Genomic DNA, 15127 nt, shown 5'->3' with positions numbered 1-15127 from the left:
ATATAAAACTGTATTTTTTTGTGAAGAATCAACAACAAGTGGGACACAATCATGAAGTGGAACAACATTTATTGGATATTTCAAACGTTTTTAACAAATCCATAACTGCAAAATTGGGCGTGCAAAATTATTCAGCCCCCTTAAGTTAATAATACTTTGTAGCGCCACCTTTTGCTGCGATTACAGCTGTAAGTCGCTTGGGGTATGTCTCTATCAGTTTTGCACATCGAGAGACTGAATTTTTTTCCCATTCCTCCTTGCAAAACAGCTCGAGCTCAGTGAGGTTGGATGGAGAGCATTTGTGAACAGCAGTTTTCAGTTCTTTCCACAGATTCTCGATTGGATTCAGGTCTGGACTTTGACTTGGCCATTCTAACACCTGGATATGTTTATTTTTGAACCATTCCATTGTAGATTTTGCTTTATGTTTTGGATCATTGTCTTGTTGGAAGACAAATCTCCGTCCCAGTCTCAGGTCTTTTGCAGACTCCATCAGGTTTTCTTCCAGAATGGTCCTGTATTTGGCTCCATCCATCTTCCCATCAATTTTAACCATCTTCCCTGTCCCTGCTGAAGAAAAGCAGGCCCAAACCATGATGCTGCCACCACCATGTTTGACAGTGGGGATGGTGTGTTCAGGGTGATGTGCTGTGTTGCTTTATATGCCAAACATAACGTTTTGCATTGTTGCCAAAAAGTTCAATTTTGGTTTCATCTGAACAGAGCACCTTCTTCCACATGTTTGGTGTGTCTCCCAGGTGGCTTGTGGCAAACTTTAAACAACACTTTTTATGGATATCTTTAAGAAATGGCTTTCTTCTTGCCACTCTTCCATAAAGGCCAGATTTGTGCAATATACGACTGATTGTTGTCCTATGGACAGAGTCTCCCACCTCAGCTGTAGATCTCTGCAGTTCATCCAGAGTGATCATGGGCCTCTTGGCTGCATCTCTGATCAGTCTTCACCTTGTATGAGCTGAAAGTTTAGAGGGACGGCCAGGTCTTGGTAGATTTGCAGTGGTCTGATACTCCTTCCATTTCAATATTATCGCTTGCACAGTGCTCCTTGTGATGTTTAAAACTCGGGAAATCTTTTTGTATCCAAATCCGGCTTTAAACTTCTTCACAACAGTATCTCGGACCTGCCTGGTGTGTTCCTTGTTCTTCATGATGCTCTCTGCACTTTTAATGGACCTCTGAGACTATCACAGTGCAGGTGCATTTATACGGAGACTTGATTACACACAGGTGGATTGTATTTATCATCATTAGACATTTAGGTCAACATTGGATCATTCAGAGATCCTCACTGAACTTCTGGAGAGAGTTTGCTGCACTGAAAGTAAAGGGGCTGAATAATTTTTCACGCCCAATTTTTCAGTTTTTGATTTGTTAAAAAAGTTTGAAATATCCAATAAATGTCGTTCCACTTCATGATTGTGTCCCACTTGTTGTTGATTCTTCACAAAAAAATACAGTTTTATATCTTTATGTTTGAAGCCTGAAATGTGGCAAAAGGTCGCAAAGTTCAAGGGGGCCGAATACTTTTGCAAGGCACTGTACTTTGAAATGTTTCTTCGACCTGTAATATAACTTTTTGAAGTTTTTGTCCGAAAAAAATGGTCGACCAGCACCAGCGTTTGGATAGATGTACCAAACGCATTAACAAAAGTAGCTAATTGGATGGAAATAATGGACATTATTGAACAAATCAAGCATTTATTGTGGACCTGGAATTCCTGGGAGTGCATTCTGGTGAAGATCATCAAAGGTTAGTGATTCATTTTATCTCTATTGGTGCTTTTTGTGACTCCTCTCTTTGCCTGGAAAAATGGCTGTGTTTATTGTGGTTTTGTGGTGCTTTCGCTGAAAAGCATATTTGAAATCGGACACTGTGGTGGGATTAACAACAAGACATCCTTTAAAACGGTATAAGATACATGTATGTTTGAGGAATTTTAATTATGATATTTCTGTTGTTTTGAATTTGGCGCCCTGCACTTTCACTGACTGTTGTCTTATCATCCCGTTAACCTGTTACTCCTACCCCCTACTTTTTCGAACATTCTGTTAAAAATCGTGCAACATTACAGCGCCCTGCTACTCATGCCAGGAATATAGTATATGCATATGATTAGTACGTGTGGATAGAAAACACTCAGACGTTTATAAAACTGGTTAAATCGCGGCTGTGACTATAACAGAACGTGCGTTTCATCGAAAAGCGCAGCAAAATCTGATCACTGAAAATGGGAAAATATATCCATGCGCCACTAGAACCCATTGTTGAATGTGATCCACATTAAATGGGGCCGAGGTTGCAATATCTACAGCTTCCACACGATGTCAACAGTCTTGTCATTTGCCTACGATTTGTTTCTTGGTCAAACGGACACAAGGAAGCGCCTTTCTTCCGGTCTCTGACCTGATATTTTGGTTGAGATTTACCCGGACATTATTTCCAGACGTACAGCTATAGAATATACATCGCCTCGTGATCAATTTGAACGCTTATTAACGTTTACTAATACCTAAAGTTGCATTACAAAAGTATTTCGAAGTGTTTTGTGAAAGTTTATCGTCGACTTTTTTAATAAAAAAAAATGACGTTACGTTATAAAACGCTATTTTTTTCCTTGATCACACAGTCTTCATAGATCGATATCTAGGCTATATATGGACCGATTTAATCGAAAAAAGACCCAATAGTGATGTTTATGGGACATCTAGGAGTGCCAACAAAGAAGATGGTCAAAGGTAATGAATGTTTTATATTTTATTTCTGCGTTTTGTGTAGCGCCGACTATGCTAATTATTTTGTTTATGTCCCCTGCAGGTCTTTTGGGGTGTTACATGCTATCAGATAATAGCTTCTCATGCTTTCGCCGAAAAGCATTTAAAAAATCTGACTTGTTGCCTGGATTCACAACGAGTGTAGCTTTAATTGAGTACCCTGCATGTGTATTTTAATGAACGTTTGAGTTTTAACGAGTGCTATTAGCATTTAGCGTAGCGCATTTGCATTTCCAGATGTCTAGATGGGACGCCTGCGTGTCGGGTAGGAGTAAGTCGTTAACGGGATTGCAGCCCAAAGAGGTTTTTAACAAACTATATTTTTGGCAAGTCGGTCAGGACATCTACTTTGTGCATGAATCAAGTAATTGTTCCAACAATTGTTTACATACAAATGTTTTCACTTATAATTCACTGTATCACAATTCCAGTGGGTTAGAAATTTACAGCTTTAAACAGCTTGGAAAATTCCAGAAAATTCTGTCGGGGCTTTGGAAGATTCTGATAGGCTTATTGACATCATTTGAGTTAACTGGAGGTGTACCTGTGGATAAATTTCAAGGCCTACTGTCACATCCTGATCTTAGTTCATTTTTATGTCTATATTTTAGTTTGGTCAGGGCGTGAGTTGGGGTGGGCATTCTATGTTTTTGTTTTTTGTTATGTGTTTTGCCCTGGTATGGTTCCCAATCAGAGGCAGCTGTCAATCGTTGTCTCTGATTGAGAATCATACTTAGGTAGCCTGTTCCCACCTGGTGTTTGTGGGTAGTTGTTTTCCGTTTCAGTGTTTGCACCATACGGGACAGTTTCGGTTTTTATTTATTTATTTATTCCTCTTGTTCTTTTCTATTTAGTGTTCTGTATATTTCATTAAAATGGACACTTACCACGCTGCGTTTTGGTCTGATCTTTCATACTCCTCATCAGATGAAGAAGATCATTACACCTACCTTCAAACTCAGTGCCTTTTTGCTTGATATCATTGGAAATCAAAATAAATCTGCCATGACATCAGAAAAAATGTTGACCTCCACAAGTCTGGTTCAACCCTGGGATCAATTTCCAAACGCCTGAAGCTTCCACGTTCATCTTTACAAACAATAGTACGCAAGTATAAACACCATGGCACCACACAGCCGCCATACCGCTCAGGAAGGAGACTTGTTCAGTAAAGGACCTTGTGAAAATGCTAGAGGAAACAATCCTCAATCCAATTGAGAATATGTGGAACGAGATTGCTGTACACCAGCGGAACCCATCCAACTTGAAGGAGCTGGAGCAGTTCTGCCTTGAAGAATGGTCAAAATCCCAGCAGCAAGATGTGCCAAGCTTAAATAGACATATACCAAGAGACTTGCAGCTGTAATTGCTGCAAAAGTTGGCTCTACAAAGTATTGACTTTGGGGGGGGTGAATAGTTATACACGCTCAAGTTTTCTGTTTTTTTGTCTTATTTCTTGTTTGTTTCACAATAGAAAACATTTAGCATCTTCAAAGTGGTAGGCATGTTGTGTAAATCAAATGATACAAACCTCCCAAAAATCTATTTTAATTCCAGGTTGTAATAGGAAAAATGCCAAGGGTGGTGAATACATTTGCAAGCCAGTGTACACATTATACTTGTATTTTATTTTATTCACCAGTAGAGACTATGGTTATATAACTCACCACCTCCTCAAAGTCAGAGGAGAGAAAATACTTGTCAGACATCAATCTTTTTAGTGGTTTCTTTCCTCTCCTCCTCTGCTTCTTTCTCCCCTGATTCTGAATTAAAATAACAAAGTGACTCACTGTCCAGTGACTCAATAGGAAATGTAATTTACTCACGCCCCCCGCTACCATTGGGGCAACAATCCATCTGATTTATATCCTCAAATCTAGATCACAAAATGGAATGCTTATGCTGCACTGGATCGAGCCACGTTCTTCCCTGAAATAACAATATTGTATTCTGTTGTAAATATATAATTCTGTATTTCTGAAAGAGGGATTACTTTCCCAAACATGTTTATGCGAATGTTTGCTGTCTTCATTGGACAATATGTTACTAGACACCAATTATTTACAGCAGATGAACCTGGAGATTATATATTATTAATAATATAACAAATTATTATTTATGTATTATTTGATTTGGGTAACACTTTAAATGAAGTTGCCACTATTACTATGTTACAACAACATAGTTGTTACATAGGTTGTCCTCTACTTACATGGTAATAGGGTTGTTTTGAAATCAGTTATTACGCAATTGGAACCAGGAATGTGTAATTACACATTCACTTGCTGAGGGTTGTTACACATATTTACAGTTGAAGTCAGAAGTTTACATACAGTTAGGTTGGAGTCATTGACTCGTTTTTCATCCACTCCACACATTTCTAGTTAACAAACTAAAGATTTGGCAAGTCGGTTAGGACATCTACTTTGTTTATGGCACAAGTAATTTTTCCAATAATTGTTTACAGACCGATTATTTCACTTATAATTCACTGTATCAGAATTCCAGTGGGTCAGCAGTTTACATACCCTCAGTTGACTGTGACTTTAAACAACTTGGAAAATTCCAGAAAATGATGTCATGGATTTAGAAGATGCTGATATGCTAATTGACATAATTTGAGTCAATTGGAAGTGTACCTGTGAACATATTTCAAGGCCTACCTTCAAACTCAGTGCCTCTTTGCTTTACATCATGGGAAAATCCAAAGAAATCAGCCAAGACCTCAGAAAGAAAATTGTAGACCTCCACTCGTCTGGTTCATCCTCGGGAGCAATTTCCAAATGCCTGAAGGTACCACGTTCATTTCTACAAACAATAGTATGCAAGTATAAACACCATGGGACCACGCAGCCGTTATACCGCTCAGGAGGGAGATGCGTTCTGTCTCCTAGAGATGAACGTACATTGGTGCGAAAAGTGCAAATAAATCCCAGAACAACAGCAAAGGACCTTCTGAAGACGCTGGAGGAAACAGGTACAACAGTATCTATATCCACAGTAAAACAAGTACTATATCGACATAACCTGAAAGGCTGCTCAGAAAGGAAAAATCCACTGCTCCAAAACCTGCATAAAAAAGCCAGACTACGGTTTGTCACTGCACATGGGGACAAAGATCCTACTTTTTGGAGAAATGTCCTCTGGTCTGATGAAACAAAAATAGAACTGTCTGGCCATAATGACCATCGTTATGTTTGGAGGAAAAAGGGGGATGCTTGCGAGCTGAAGAGCACCATCCCAACCGTGGAGCACGCGGGTGGCAGCATCATGTTGTGGGGTTGCTTTGCTGCAGGAGGAACAGGTGCACTTTACAAAATACATGACATCATGAGGAAAGGAAAATTATGTGGATATATTGAAGCAACATCTCAAGACATTCGGCAGGAAGTTAAGGCTTGGTCGCAAATGGGTCTTCCAAATGGATATTGACCCCAAGCATACTTCCAAAGTTAATTCTAAATTGTGTAAGGACAACAAAGTCAATCTATTGGAGTGGCCATCACAAAGCCCCGACCTCAATCCTAGAGAAAATTTGTGGGCAGAACTGAAAAAGCTTGTGCGAGCAAGGAGGCATACAAACCTGACTCAGTTACACTAGCTCTGTCAGGAAGTATGGGCCAAAATCATTATCTCTACTATTATTCTGACATTTCACATTCTTAAAATAAAGTGGTGATCCTAACTGACCCAAAACAGGGAATTTTTACTAGGATTAAATGTCAGGAATTGTGAAAAACTGAGTTTAAATGTATTTGGAAAAGGTGTATGTAAAGTTCCGATTTAAACTGTATATGAGAATGCTGTTTATTGACTACAGCTCAGCATTCTAGACCATAGTGCCCACAAAGCTCATCACTAAGCTAAGAACCCTGGGACTAAACACCTCCCTCTGCAACTGGATCCTGAACTACTTGACGGGCTAATCCCTGGTGGTAAGGGTAGTCAGCAACACATCTGCTTTACTGATCCTCAACATTGGGGCAACGCAGAGTTGCATGCTTAGTCCTTTGTCTGTAGAAAAGCAATGGAACAGAGCTCGCTCTCACGTGAACGAGCGTCACGAGCTCAATGCATTCTGGCTGACCTCTGACTCATTCCCCTCTCATTCGCCCCAACTTCACAGTAGAAGCATCAAACAAGGTTCTAAATACTTTTGACATCTAATGGAAGCCTTAGGAAGTGCAACATGACCAATATCCCATTGTATCTTCAATAGGGAATGAGTTGAAAAACGACCAACCTCAGATTTCCCACTTCCTGGTTAGATTTTTTCTCAGGTTTTTGCCTGCCATATGAGTTCTGTTATACTCACAGGCATCATTCAAACTGTTTTAGAAACTTCAGAGTGTTTTCTATCCAAATATATGCATATATTAGCAACTGGGACTAAGTAGCAGGCAGTTTACTCTGGGCACATCTGAGCACCTTATTCATCCAAGCTACTCAATACTGCCCCCAGCCATAAGAAGTTATGTGCTTGTAAGTTAGAATTTCACGGTAACGCCTACATCTGTTGTATTTGGCGCATGAGACAAATACAATTTTTGATTCTTTAAGTGCACTAGTGTGGCTCCCTCATAAATGCTGTAGGTTGCACCACTGAAGTCAAGTGTCATTGAAGTACACTCTTAGAAAAAAGGGTGTCAGGATGGTTTTTTTGGCTGTCCCCAAATGAGAAACTTTTTTGGTTCCAGGTAGACACCTTGTGGGTTCCATGTACTACCCTCTGTTGACAGGGTTCAACATGGAACCAAAAATGATCATACCTGGAACCAAATTGTTCAACCTGGAAATTGTTCCTTAAAGGGTTCTACAGCATAGTACAGCACACACATCACCTAACAGCATGACATATGATACAGACAAATCATCATTCCCTGCTATCTTTGTGCCTCTGCCTTTTCACAGTCCAGCCACATACATACATCTGAGCATCACTACGAGATGCAATCCAAAGTTTCCTGATATGGCAGCTTGATTGAAGGACTGGTGGGTGGCAAGCTTCCTGTTATTTATGTCCCCCCAGTCTGAAATATAATTCACACCACAGCCTCAGACATGACTGTGCCTGCCCCTACTCCTCCCAACCAATGGAGAGATACAGCACAGAAGTTGGAGGCAATATTGTGATTTTGTTTTATGTGACTAAGATTGAGAGTGTAGGGGGCGACACACTCAGAAACAGAAACGGATATAAAACACACTGCCAAGGTCATCGCTTATTCATATTGTGGCACACAGTGGGTGTTAATACGTGAGTTTTAGTGTGTGTGTGTGTGTGTGTGTGTGTGTGTGTGTGTGTGTGTGTGTGTGTGTGTGTGTGTGTGTGTGTGTGTGTGTGTGTGTGTGTGTGTGTGTGTGTGTGTGTGTGTGTGTGTGTGTGTGTGTGTATCTATTGATTTCTGAAGCCTTTTTTTCAGACAGATTATATATGGTTTATCCTTGTAATGTCTCCTTGCACAAGAAACACATTAACAGGCTACAATGAATATGTCATCACTTAAAAACCAATATACACGTGATGTTTATATCTTGTAAACAAATTATAATACATGATGGGCTTGCATTTACATTCCTCCCTTCTAACCCATCCTTCCTCTCTCTGTTCTTTTCTCGTTTCAGCCAACTCCAACACCGCCTCTTCCCGAAAAGTGGACGACCCAGCCAATGAATTATGAATGTTGAACAAGATGACCTCTTCTCGGCAGCAGCAGACGATGAGAGGTCCTAGGTGGAACCGGGCCCTGTCCGACCCTTTATTTGTGCTGCTTCTAGCCCTCCAGCTCCTGGCGGTGGCAGGCCTGGTGCGCGCTCAGACCTGCCCCTCTGTCTGCTCCTGCAGCAACCAGTTCAGCAAGGTGATCTGCACGCGGCGGGGGCTCCGTGAGGTCCCCGATGGCATATCCACCAACACACGCTACCTGAACCTGCAGGAGAACCTCATCCAGGTGATCAAGGTGGACAGCTTCAAGCACCTGCGGCACCTGGAGATCCTGCAGCTGAGCAAGAACCACATCCGAAACATTGAGATCGGGGCCTTCAACGGCCTGGCTAGTCTCAACACTCTGGAGCTGTTTGACAACCGCCTCACCACAATCCCCAATGGGGCCTTTGAGTACCTCTCCAAGCTCAAGGAGCTGTGGCTGAGGAACAACCCCATCGAGAGCATTCCCTCGTATGCGTTCAACAGGGTGCCCTCGCTACGGCGGCTGGATTTAGGGGAACTCAAACGCCTCTCGTATATCTCAGAGGGGGCTTTCGAGGGCCTCGGCAACCTGCGCTACCTGAACCTGGGCATGTGCAATCTGAAGGAGATCCCCAACCTCATCCCACTGGTCAAGCTGGACGAGCTAGAGATGTCAGGGAACCAGCTGACGGTCATCAGACCTGGCTCCTTCAAAGGGTTGATCCATCTGCAGAAGCTGTGGATGATGCATGCCCAAATCAAAACCATTGAAAGGAACTCCTTTGACGACCTGCAGTCGCTGGTGGAGCTCAACCTGGCCCACAACAACCTCACCCTGCTGCCCCATGATCTCTTCACCCCCCTGCACCACCTGGAGAGAGTCCACCTCCATCACAACCCCTGGAACTGCAACTGTGACATCCTGTGGCTCAGCTGGTGGCTCAAAGAGATGGTGCCGGCCAACACCAGCTGCTGTGCCCGCTGCAGTTCCCCAGCCAGCCACAAGGGACGCTACATAGGTGAGCTGGACCAGAACTATTTCCACTGTTATGCACCTGTTATTGTGGAGCCACCAGCGGACCTGAACGTGACAGAGGGTATGGCGGCAGAGCTGAAGTGCAGGGCCAGCTCTCTGACCTCAGTCAGTTGGATTACGCCCAATGGCTCCATCATGACCCACGGTGCATACAAGATCCGCATTTCTGTGCTCAACGACGGCACGCTCAACTTCACCAATGTCACCATGCAAGACACGGGAACCTACACCTGCATGGTAAGCAACTCAGCAGGCAATACCACAGCATCTGCCACTCTCAACGTTTCTTCCACAGAGAACGTCCTCAGCTACTTTACCACAGTAACAGTGGAGACCATCGAGCCAGTGCACGACGAGGGGCGCTCCACCGTGTGGCAGAAGTTGGGCCCCACCCCCTCCGCCGGATCCTGGGAGACTGTGTCGTCCACCTCCACCACCACCACCACAACGGCCCGGACGCCCCTCTCCACCCGGGCCACAGAGAAGACCTTTACCATCCCTGTCACGGACCTGAACGACAGCTCCATGACCGGCCTGGATGAGGTGATGAAGACCACCAAAATCATCATCGGCTGCTTCGTGGCCATCACCCTCATGGCTGCCGTTATGCTTATCATCTTCTACAAGATGAGGAAGCAGCACCACCAGCAGAACCACCATGCGCCACAGCGCACCATTGAGATCATCAATGTAGACGAGGACTGTGTGACAGGCGGGCCGGCCATGGAGGGCCACCTGAATCTGCCCCCGCTGGAGCATGAGCACCTGAACCACTACAACACCTATAAGTCTGCGTACAACCACGTCTCCACTATCAACTCCATACACAGCTCGGCGCACGAACCTTTGTTAATCCGGGCCAGTTCGAAAGACAATGTACAAGAGACTCAGATCTAACAATTTTTTCATAATGAGACGAACTGATAAAATTACAAAAGGGACAATATTGGATATTAGTTATGAGGATTATGGATGTGAAGTGGAGGACTTGACTCACTGTTTGTCCAGCGAATCAGTGGTTGATGATGTTTATTCAATGACATTGGGAACTAGGGTATGTCTAATGTTTCAAAAAATGTCTTTACAAAAAAGAAGTTATTTATTTAAGAAAAAATCTATTGTGGCTAAATCAAGAAAAAACTGTATTCTGCAATTATTTTTTCAGAACTTATTTCATCAGATGTTTAGTTTTCTTAATTTGAGGGAGGACGGTTTACTAATATGCTTACAAACTCTATGTGAATCTCAAGCTAACCATGTTCTGGTTTCCCCCAATATGTAAGTGATGGCAAGTTGGCAACCTCTTTTTACCCCACATACTTAGATAATTTCTAGATCACATTAGAGATTTCCTCCTGCCACAAATTAATTGATTAAATATTTTGTGAAAATCTGTTAATTTAGATGGATTAAAAGCTTGGTCGTTATCTGAGGGTGAATGCTGGGACTGTCAGTGATGAAATCTGATAACACATTATTTCATTAAATCTGCCACTCAAATTAGATACAGATGTACCCTTGGCTCTGCCATCAATAGATTAGGGATGTTAAACGAGGGAAGTGTGATCCAAACTATACCATGGCCAACTGTTAGCAACAAGTGATTCATAGTTATCTCACTGTGTGTATTACGCCAGAAAATCACGTTTCACACAGTGTTTGTCTCATTTACACATTGTGTATTCATACCATTTGGGATTCCTTCTCTATTCCACTTGCTCTGATCTATCATAACTTTGTGAGTCATGGAGATCGCATTGGCAAATACAGTCAGGCATATGAGAGCTCCCTGAATGTCATACCGCCTTTTCCCATCCCACATCAGCTGTTATGATGGTTTACCATATCATCACAGATATGGGTGCTATTCCAGATCATCTTATCTGCAGTCTCAATGCAAATCTCTGAAAATTGCTATATGATATTGTGGTTCCTGACACAAATACTTGTCCAGGTGTTAAGAGAAATACTGATTTGTGTGACTTGATTTAAAAAAGAGCCCTGGAACACCACCAAGGATACTGATGACTCTCCTGTGTTAACTCTCTATGACCCCTGACTTCAACCAGGGCAGCAAGGAGCAGACTGGTGAGTGGGAACGGGGGCTAAGGACACCGAACATAGCTGTCCTAGCACATTGCCTATCTATTGTCTGTTCAAACATTGGGCACATAGGCACGACAGGCCCAGATTCACACCGTGCCCCTGCCAAGCTCAGGACGAGGGATAGAGGACAGAGTGCCAGGGTTCATGCAGAGAGAGAGAGATGGTTTAGGGATGAGGTGTGTGGCTTCGAGCAGATGTTCAGGTCACACCTGCATCTCTCTGCCTCAACCATGACACCATTTCTATTTTAATCGACATACCCTCAGGGCTTTGGGTGGACAGTGCTTCACAGGCACCTGCTCCCTGGAAAAACATTAAAAATGCCCCACAGTAAAAAATGGTGCCATAAATAAAGAGGCCAAGCAAATACCCTTCACATCCAAGGCTTAGCCACATACCCCAGGAGTCTTTTTATAGATTTTGCATCAATCTAAGTTACTAAACCAAAAAATCCCCATCAAAATCCACCAGTTTAAGCTAGAGATATCAGTTTGTGTCTGAAGCGTCAGAACGGTTTGACTAATTTAACCACTCTATGGAAAGTGGATACCCCAACAAATGTCACGGAACTCATCTGAAGGTAACCGGTTTAAAAAACGAATGGAAGTATTAAGGTAGTTTTGTGCCTACCCAAAAAAAGGGGTTCAATATGTGTAAAAAATATATATATTCAGTACATATATTTCCTGAGTTTAAAAAAAATGATAGACGAGATTTAGGAAATACACTTCAAAACCTTGTTTCTTATGATTTCTTTTTTGACTGTCCTTTTTGAATGTGTTATTCAATGCGTTTCTATAGGCCCAAATCAATATTTTATTAAATCGTTTTTTTTATATATATTTCTTTGCTACCTAAAGTGGTCCTAAAATTCTAAATCAAATAGCTATAAATGCTCCATAGTATGACCATCTTAAAACAATTCCATTTGTCAGCATAGCACCCCCCCTGCTTTTCTTTTTGGTCTCCACTCCCTCCATAATGTTAAACATCTAAGAAAGGTTATGCAACAGTGCTTTTTCTTTTTCGGGTCCATTTTGTTTCTGAGAAATAAATGATTGTGTTCTATTTTAAATTCTCCAGAAGAATGAGGGTACACAGATGTCATCTAGTTATTTTCTGGGAGGAAGCACTATTAATGATATGATGTCAAATACAGGAGTGGGCTGATTCAGTCACCATGGAAACCATGACCTTAAGCAGAAAGGCATGCACTATCAGAGCTCCCATTGGCTAGCTAGATGCTTTAACATTATTCAGAGTCAATTGAAAATGGTATGTCTGTGGATAGTGTTATTTGAAATGCACCTCAACTATGAAACAATATGCTTACAGTGATGTAGTAGCATTTCATCCCCTTGTACTTGACCAGTGTTTAGTATTAAACAGCAGAGTATGGAGGTTGTCACAGATTATAATGATATGTAGCGTCACCCTTGTTGCTTTTCCACTTAAACCCAGACAGTAAAGGATGCAGAATCGGGGAATAGACAAATCCCGTCATCAGTTTTAAACGTCACTTCTACTGTATACTTGGACAGAAAGACTAAATCCTCAAAGATGAATGAATAACTTGTTTTAATGTCATGTGGCACGTTATGACCTAATTATAATTCAGGTAACTCCATCTTACATGAGCTTCTTCAACACAGTTTTAGTCAACATGAAACAAACATGTTCATCAGTGTGGCATCTCTGCCAATACAATAACTAAAGATGTTTACATGGAGTTTAGCACAGACGTAAACCATCTCTGTTGTGAGTCATTGACAATGTGTTTGGGGTGATCATGGTGGGATCTGGATCTCAAAATTTTAAGTAAGAGAGTTTGTCCATCATCCCTTCTCTTTCATTTGGTTGGTAAATCATTTGGAGACTTTTATGGTGCATTTAATGCAATTTAGTAAATCTATCTCATTCTTTATGTATTGTATCTCAATGTCTTGGTTGGGTAGAAGGGACAAGATGCTTTTAGCTCCACATTATTTTCTCTGAGAAGGAATACTGTTCTAGTGGTAGATTTCTATAAAAACACATTTTTAAAATAAAAATAAAAAATAAAAACGTTTTAAATTTTTATTTTACATGTGCCAACAACCTGTTTATTAAAGTGAAAAATAGAAACATACTGTAAAATAGTAAGACATTGATTTTCATGTTAGCATACTTTCATGACCTTAAAAAAATATATGAAGATCGATTATAAACCAGGAGTTTGTAGTTCATATATGTTACAAATAAACTATTGTTCTTTTTTATGTATGGTCTGGTTCTTATTTACAAAAATGTTTTACATCGTTTTTTTCAATGCTAGTATTTTTGTGTTTTAACATAGTTTTTTTTCTCGATAGTAGTACTGTTTTTTTTGTATTTATTTTTTTTTCATAGTAGTGACATAACACAACACATACCACCCAGAAGTGTTTTATATGCAAAGAAGGTCATCCGTTGATGTTACACTATAAGGAAGTGAATCTGACAGATGAGTACAGACTGATAATTGCCTTTCCTCCTACTATTCATTGCATATAGGATCACAGTCTCAGCCTATAATTAAGGAGATTGTCAGCAGGTTACCACAATGACTAATGTTATTGTAAATGGTTGATTATCTACAGTGGGAACGATTATCAAATTACCACAAGTTTTTGTCTTTGCTAAGTGTCATTTTAAAGACCTGGAAAGTGTGAATGATGATGGTTGAATTATTGTACAATCTGCTGAGGAACAGGAAAATGTAACAAGGTAAAAATGATACAAAATAAAAGGCTTGTGGTGTTACTTTAATAATGAACTCTGATTTAGCAACCATAATAGTGAAAACATTGTTACCATTCCCCTAAAACCCACACCATCAGCAATTAGTGAGCACATGTCCTTACACTACTCTAATGGGAAGAGAGAAGATCTGGATTTCCAACTGCTCTTGACTTTTTCACACCAAGGTTTATGAGATTAGGATTAAATTAATCACAGAATCTGATTGTAAATCCAGATAATCGAGGCGAGTCTAATGTTAGCACATGTTACATAACTGGAGATTCAGATGCTTCGGGGGAGGAGAAGAAGCATTAGCAATGAAAGTCAATGCATTTCAAAATGTTCTGCAACATGGATGGATTTTTGTGTGTGTGTGATTGTTTCTGTAATAACAGGGTGTACAACAGTGGAGGCTCCTCAGAGGAAGAAGGAGAGGACCATCCTCACTGAATTTCATAAAAATAAAAATGCTGAAACATAAAAAAAAGTTATCATATTTAGATACAACTACAATAAATACAGTAGGGAGAACAATATTTGATACACTGCCGATTTTGCATGTTTTCCTACTTACAAAGCATGTAGAGGTCTGACATTTTTATCATAGGTACACTTCAACCGTGAGAGATGGAATCTCAAACAAAAATCCAGAAAATCACATTGTATGATTTTTAAGTAATTCATTTGCATTTTATTGCATGACATAAGTATTTGATACATCAGAAAAGGAGAACATAATATTT

The 15127-nt window shown here is 40.9% G+C and overlaps 1 protein-coding gene across 1 annotated transcript in view; it reads left to right on the top strand.

Moving 5' to 3' along the window:
* The window catches only part of LOC118401134 (leucine-rich repeat-containing protein 4C-like), a 135535-nt gene extending 121112 nt beyond the window's left edge, over positions 1-14423 (top strand). Inside the window, exon 3 of the mRNA XM_035798404.2 lies at positions 8419-14423. Coding sequence (XP_035654297.1) covers positions 8475-10415 — 1941 coding nt within the window. The 5' untranslated portion in view covers positions 8419-8474 and the 3' untranslated portion in view covers positions 10416-14423. The remainder of the gene's footprint in view (positions 1-8418) is intronic.
* Positions 14424-15127: the final 704 nt, after the last annotated feature.

Source organism: Oncorhynchus keta, chromosome 22 (assembly GCF_023373465.1).
Source record: "Oncorhynchus keta strain PuntledgeMale-10-30-2019 chromosome 22, Oket_V2, whole genome shotgun sequence".
NCBI lineage: Eukaryota > Metazoa > Chordata > Actinopteri > Salmoniformes > Salmonidae > Oncorhynchus > Oncorhynchus keta.
This window is presented reverse-complemented; position numbering and strand designations above follow the sequence as displayed.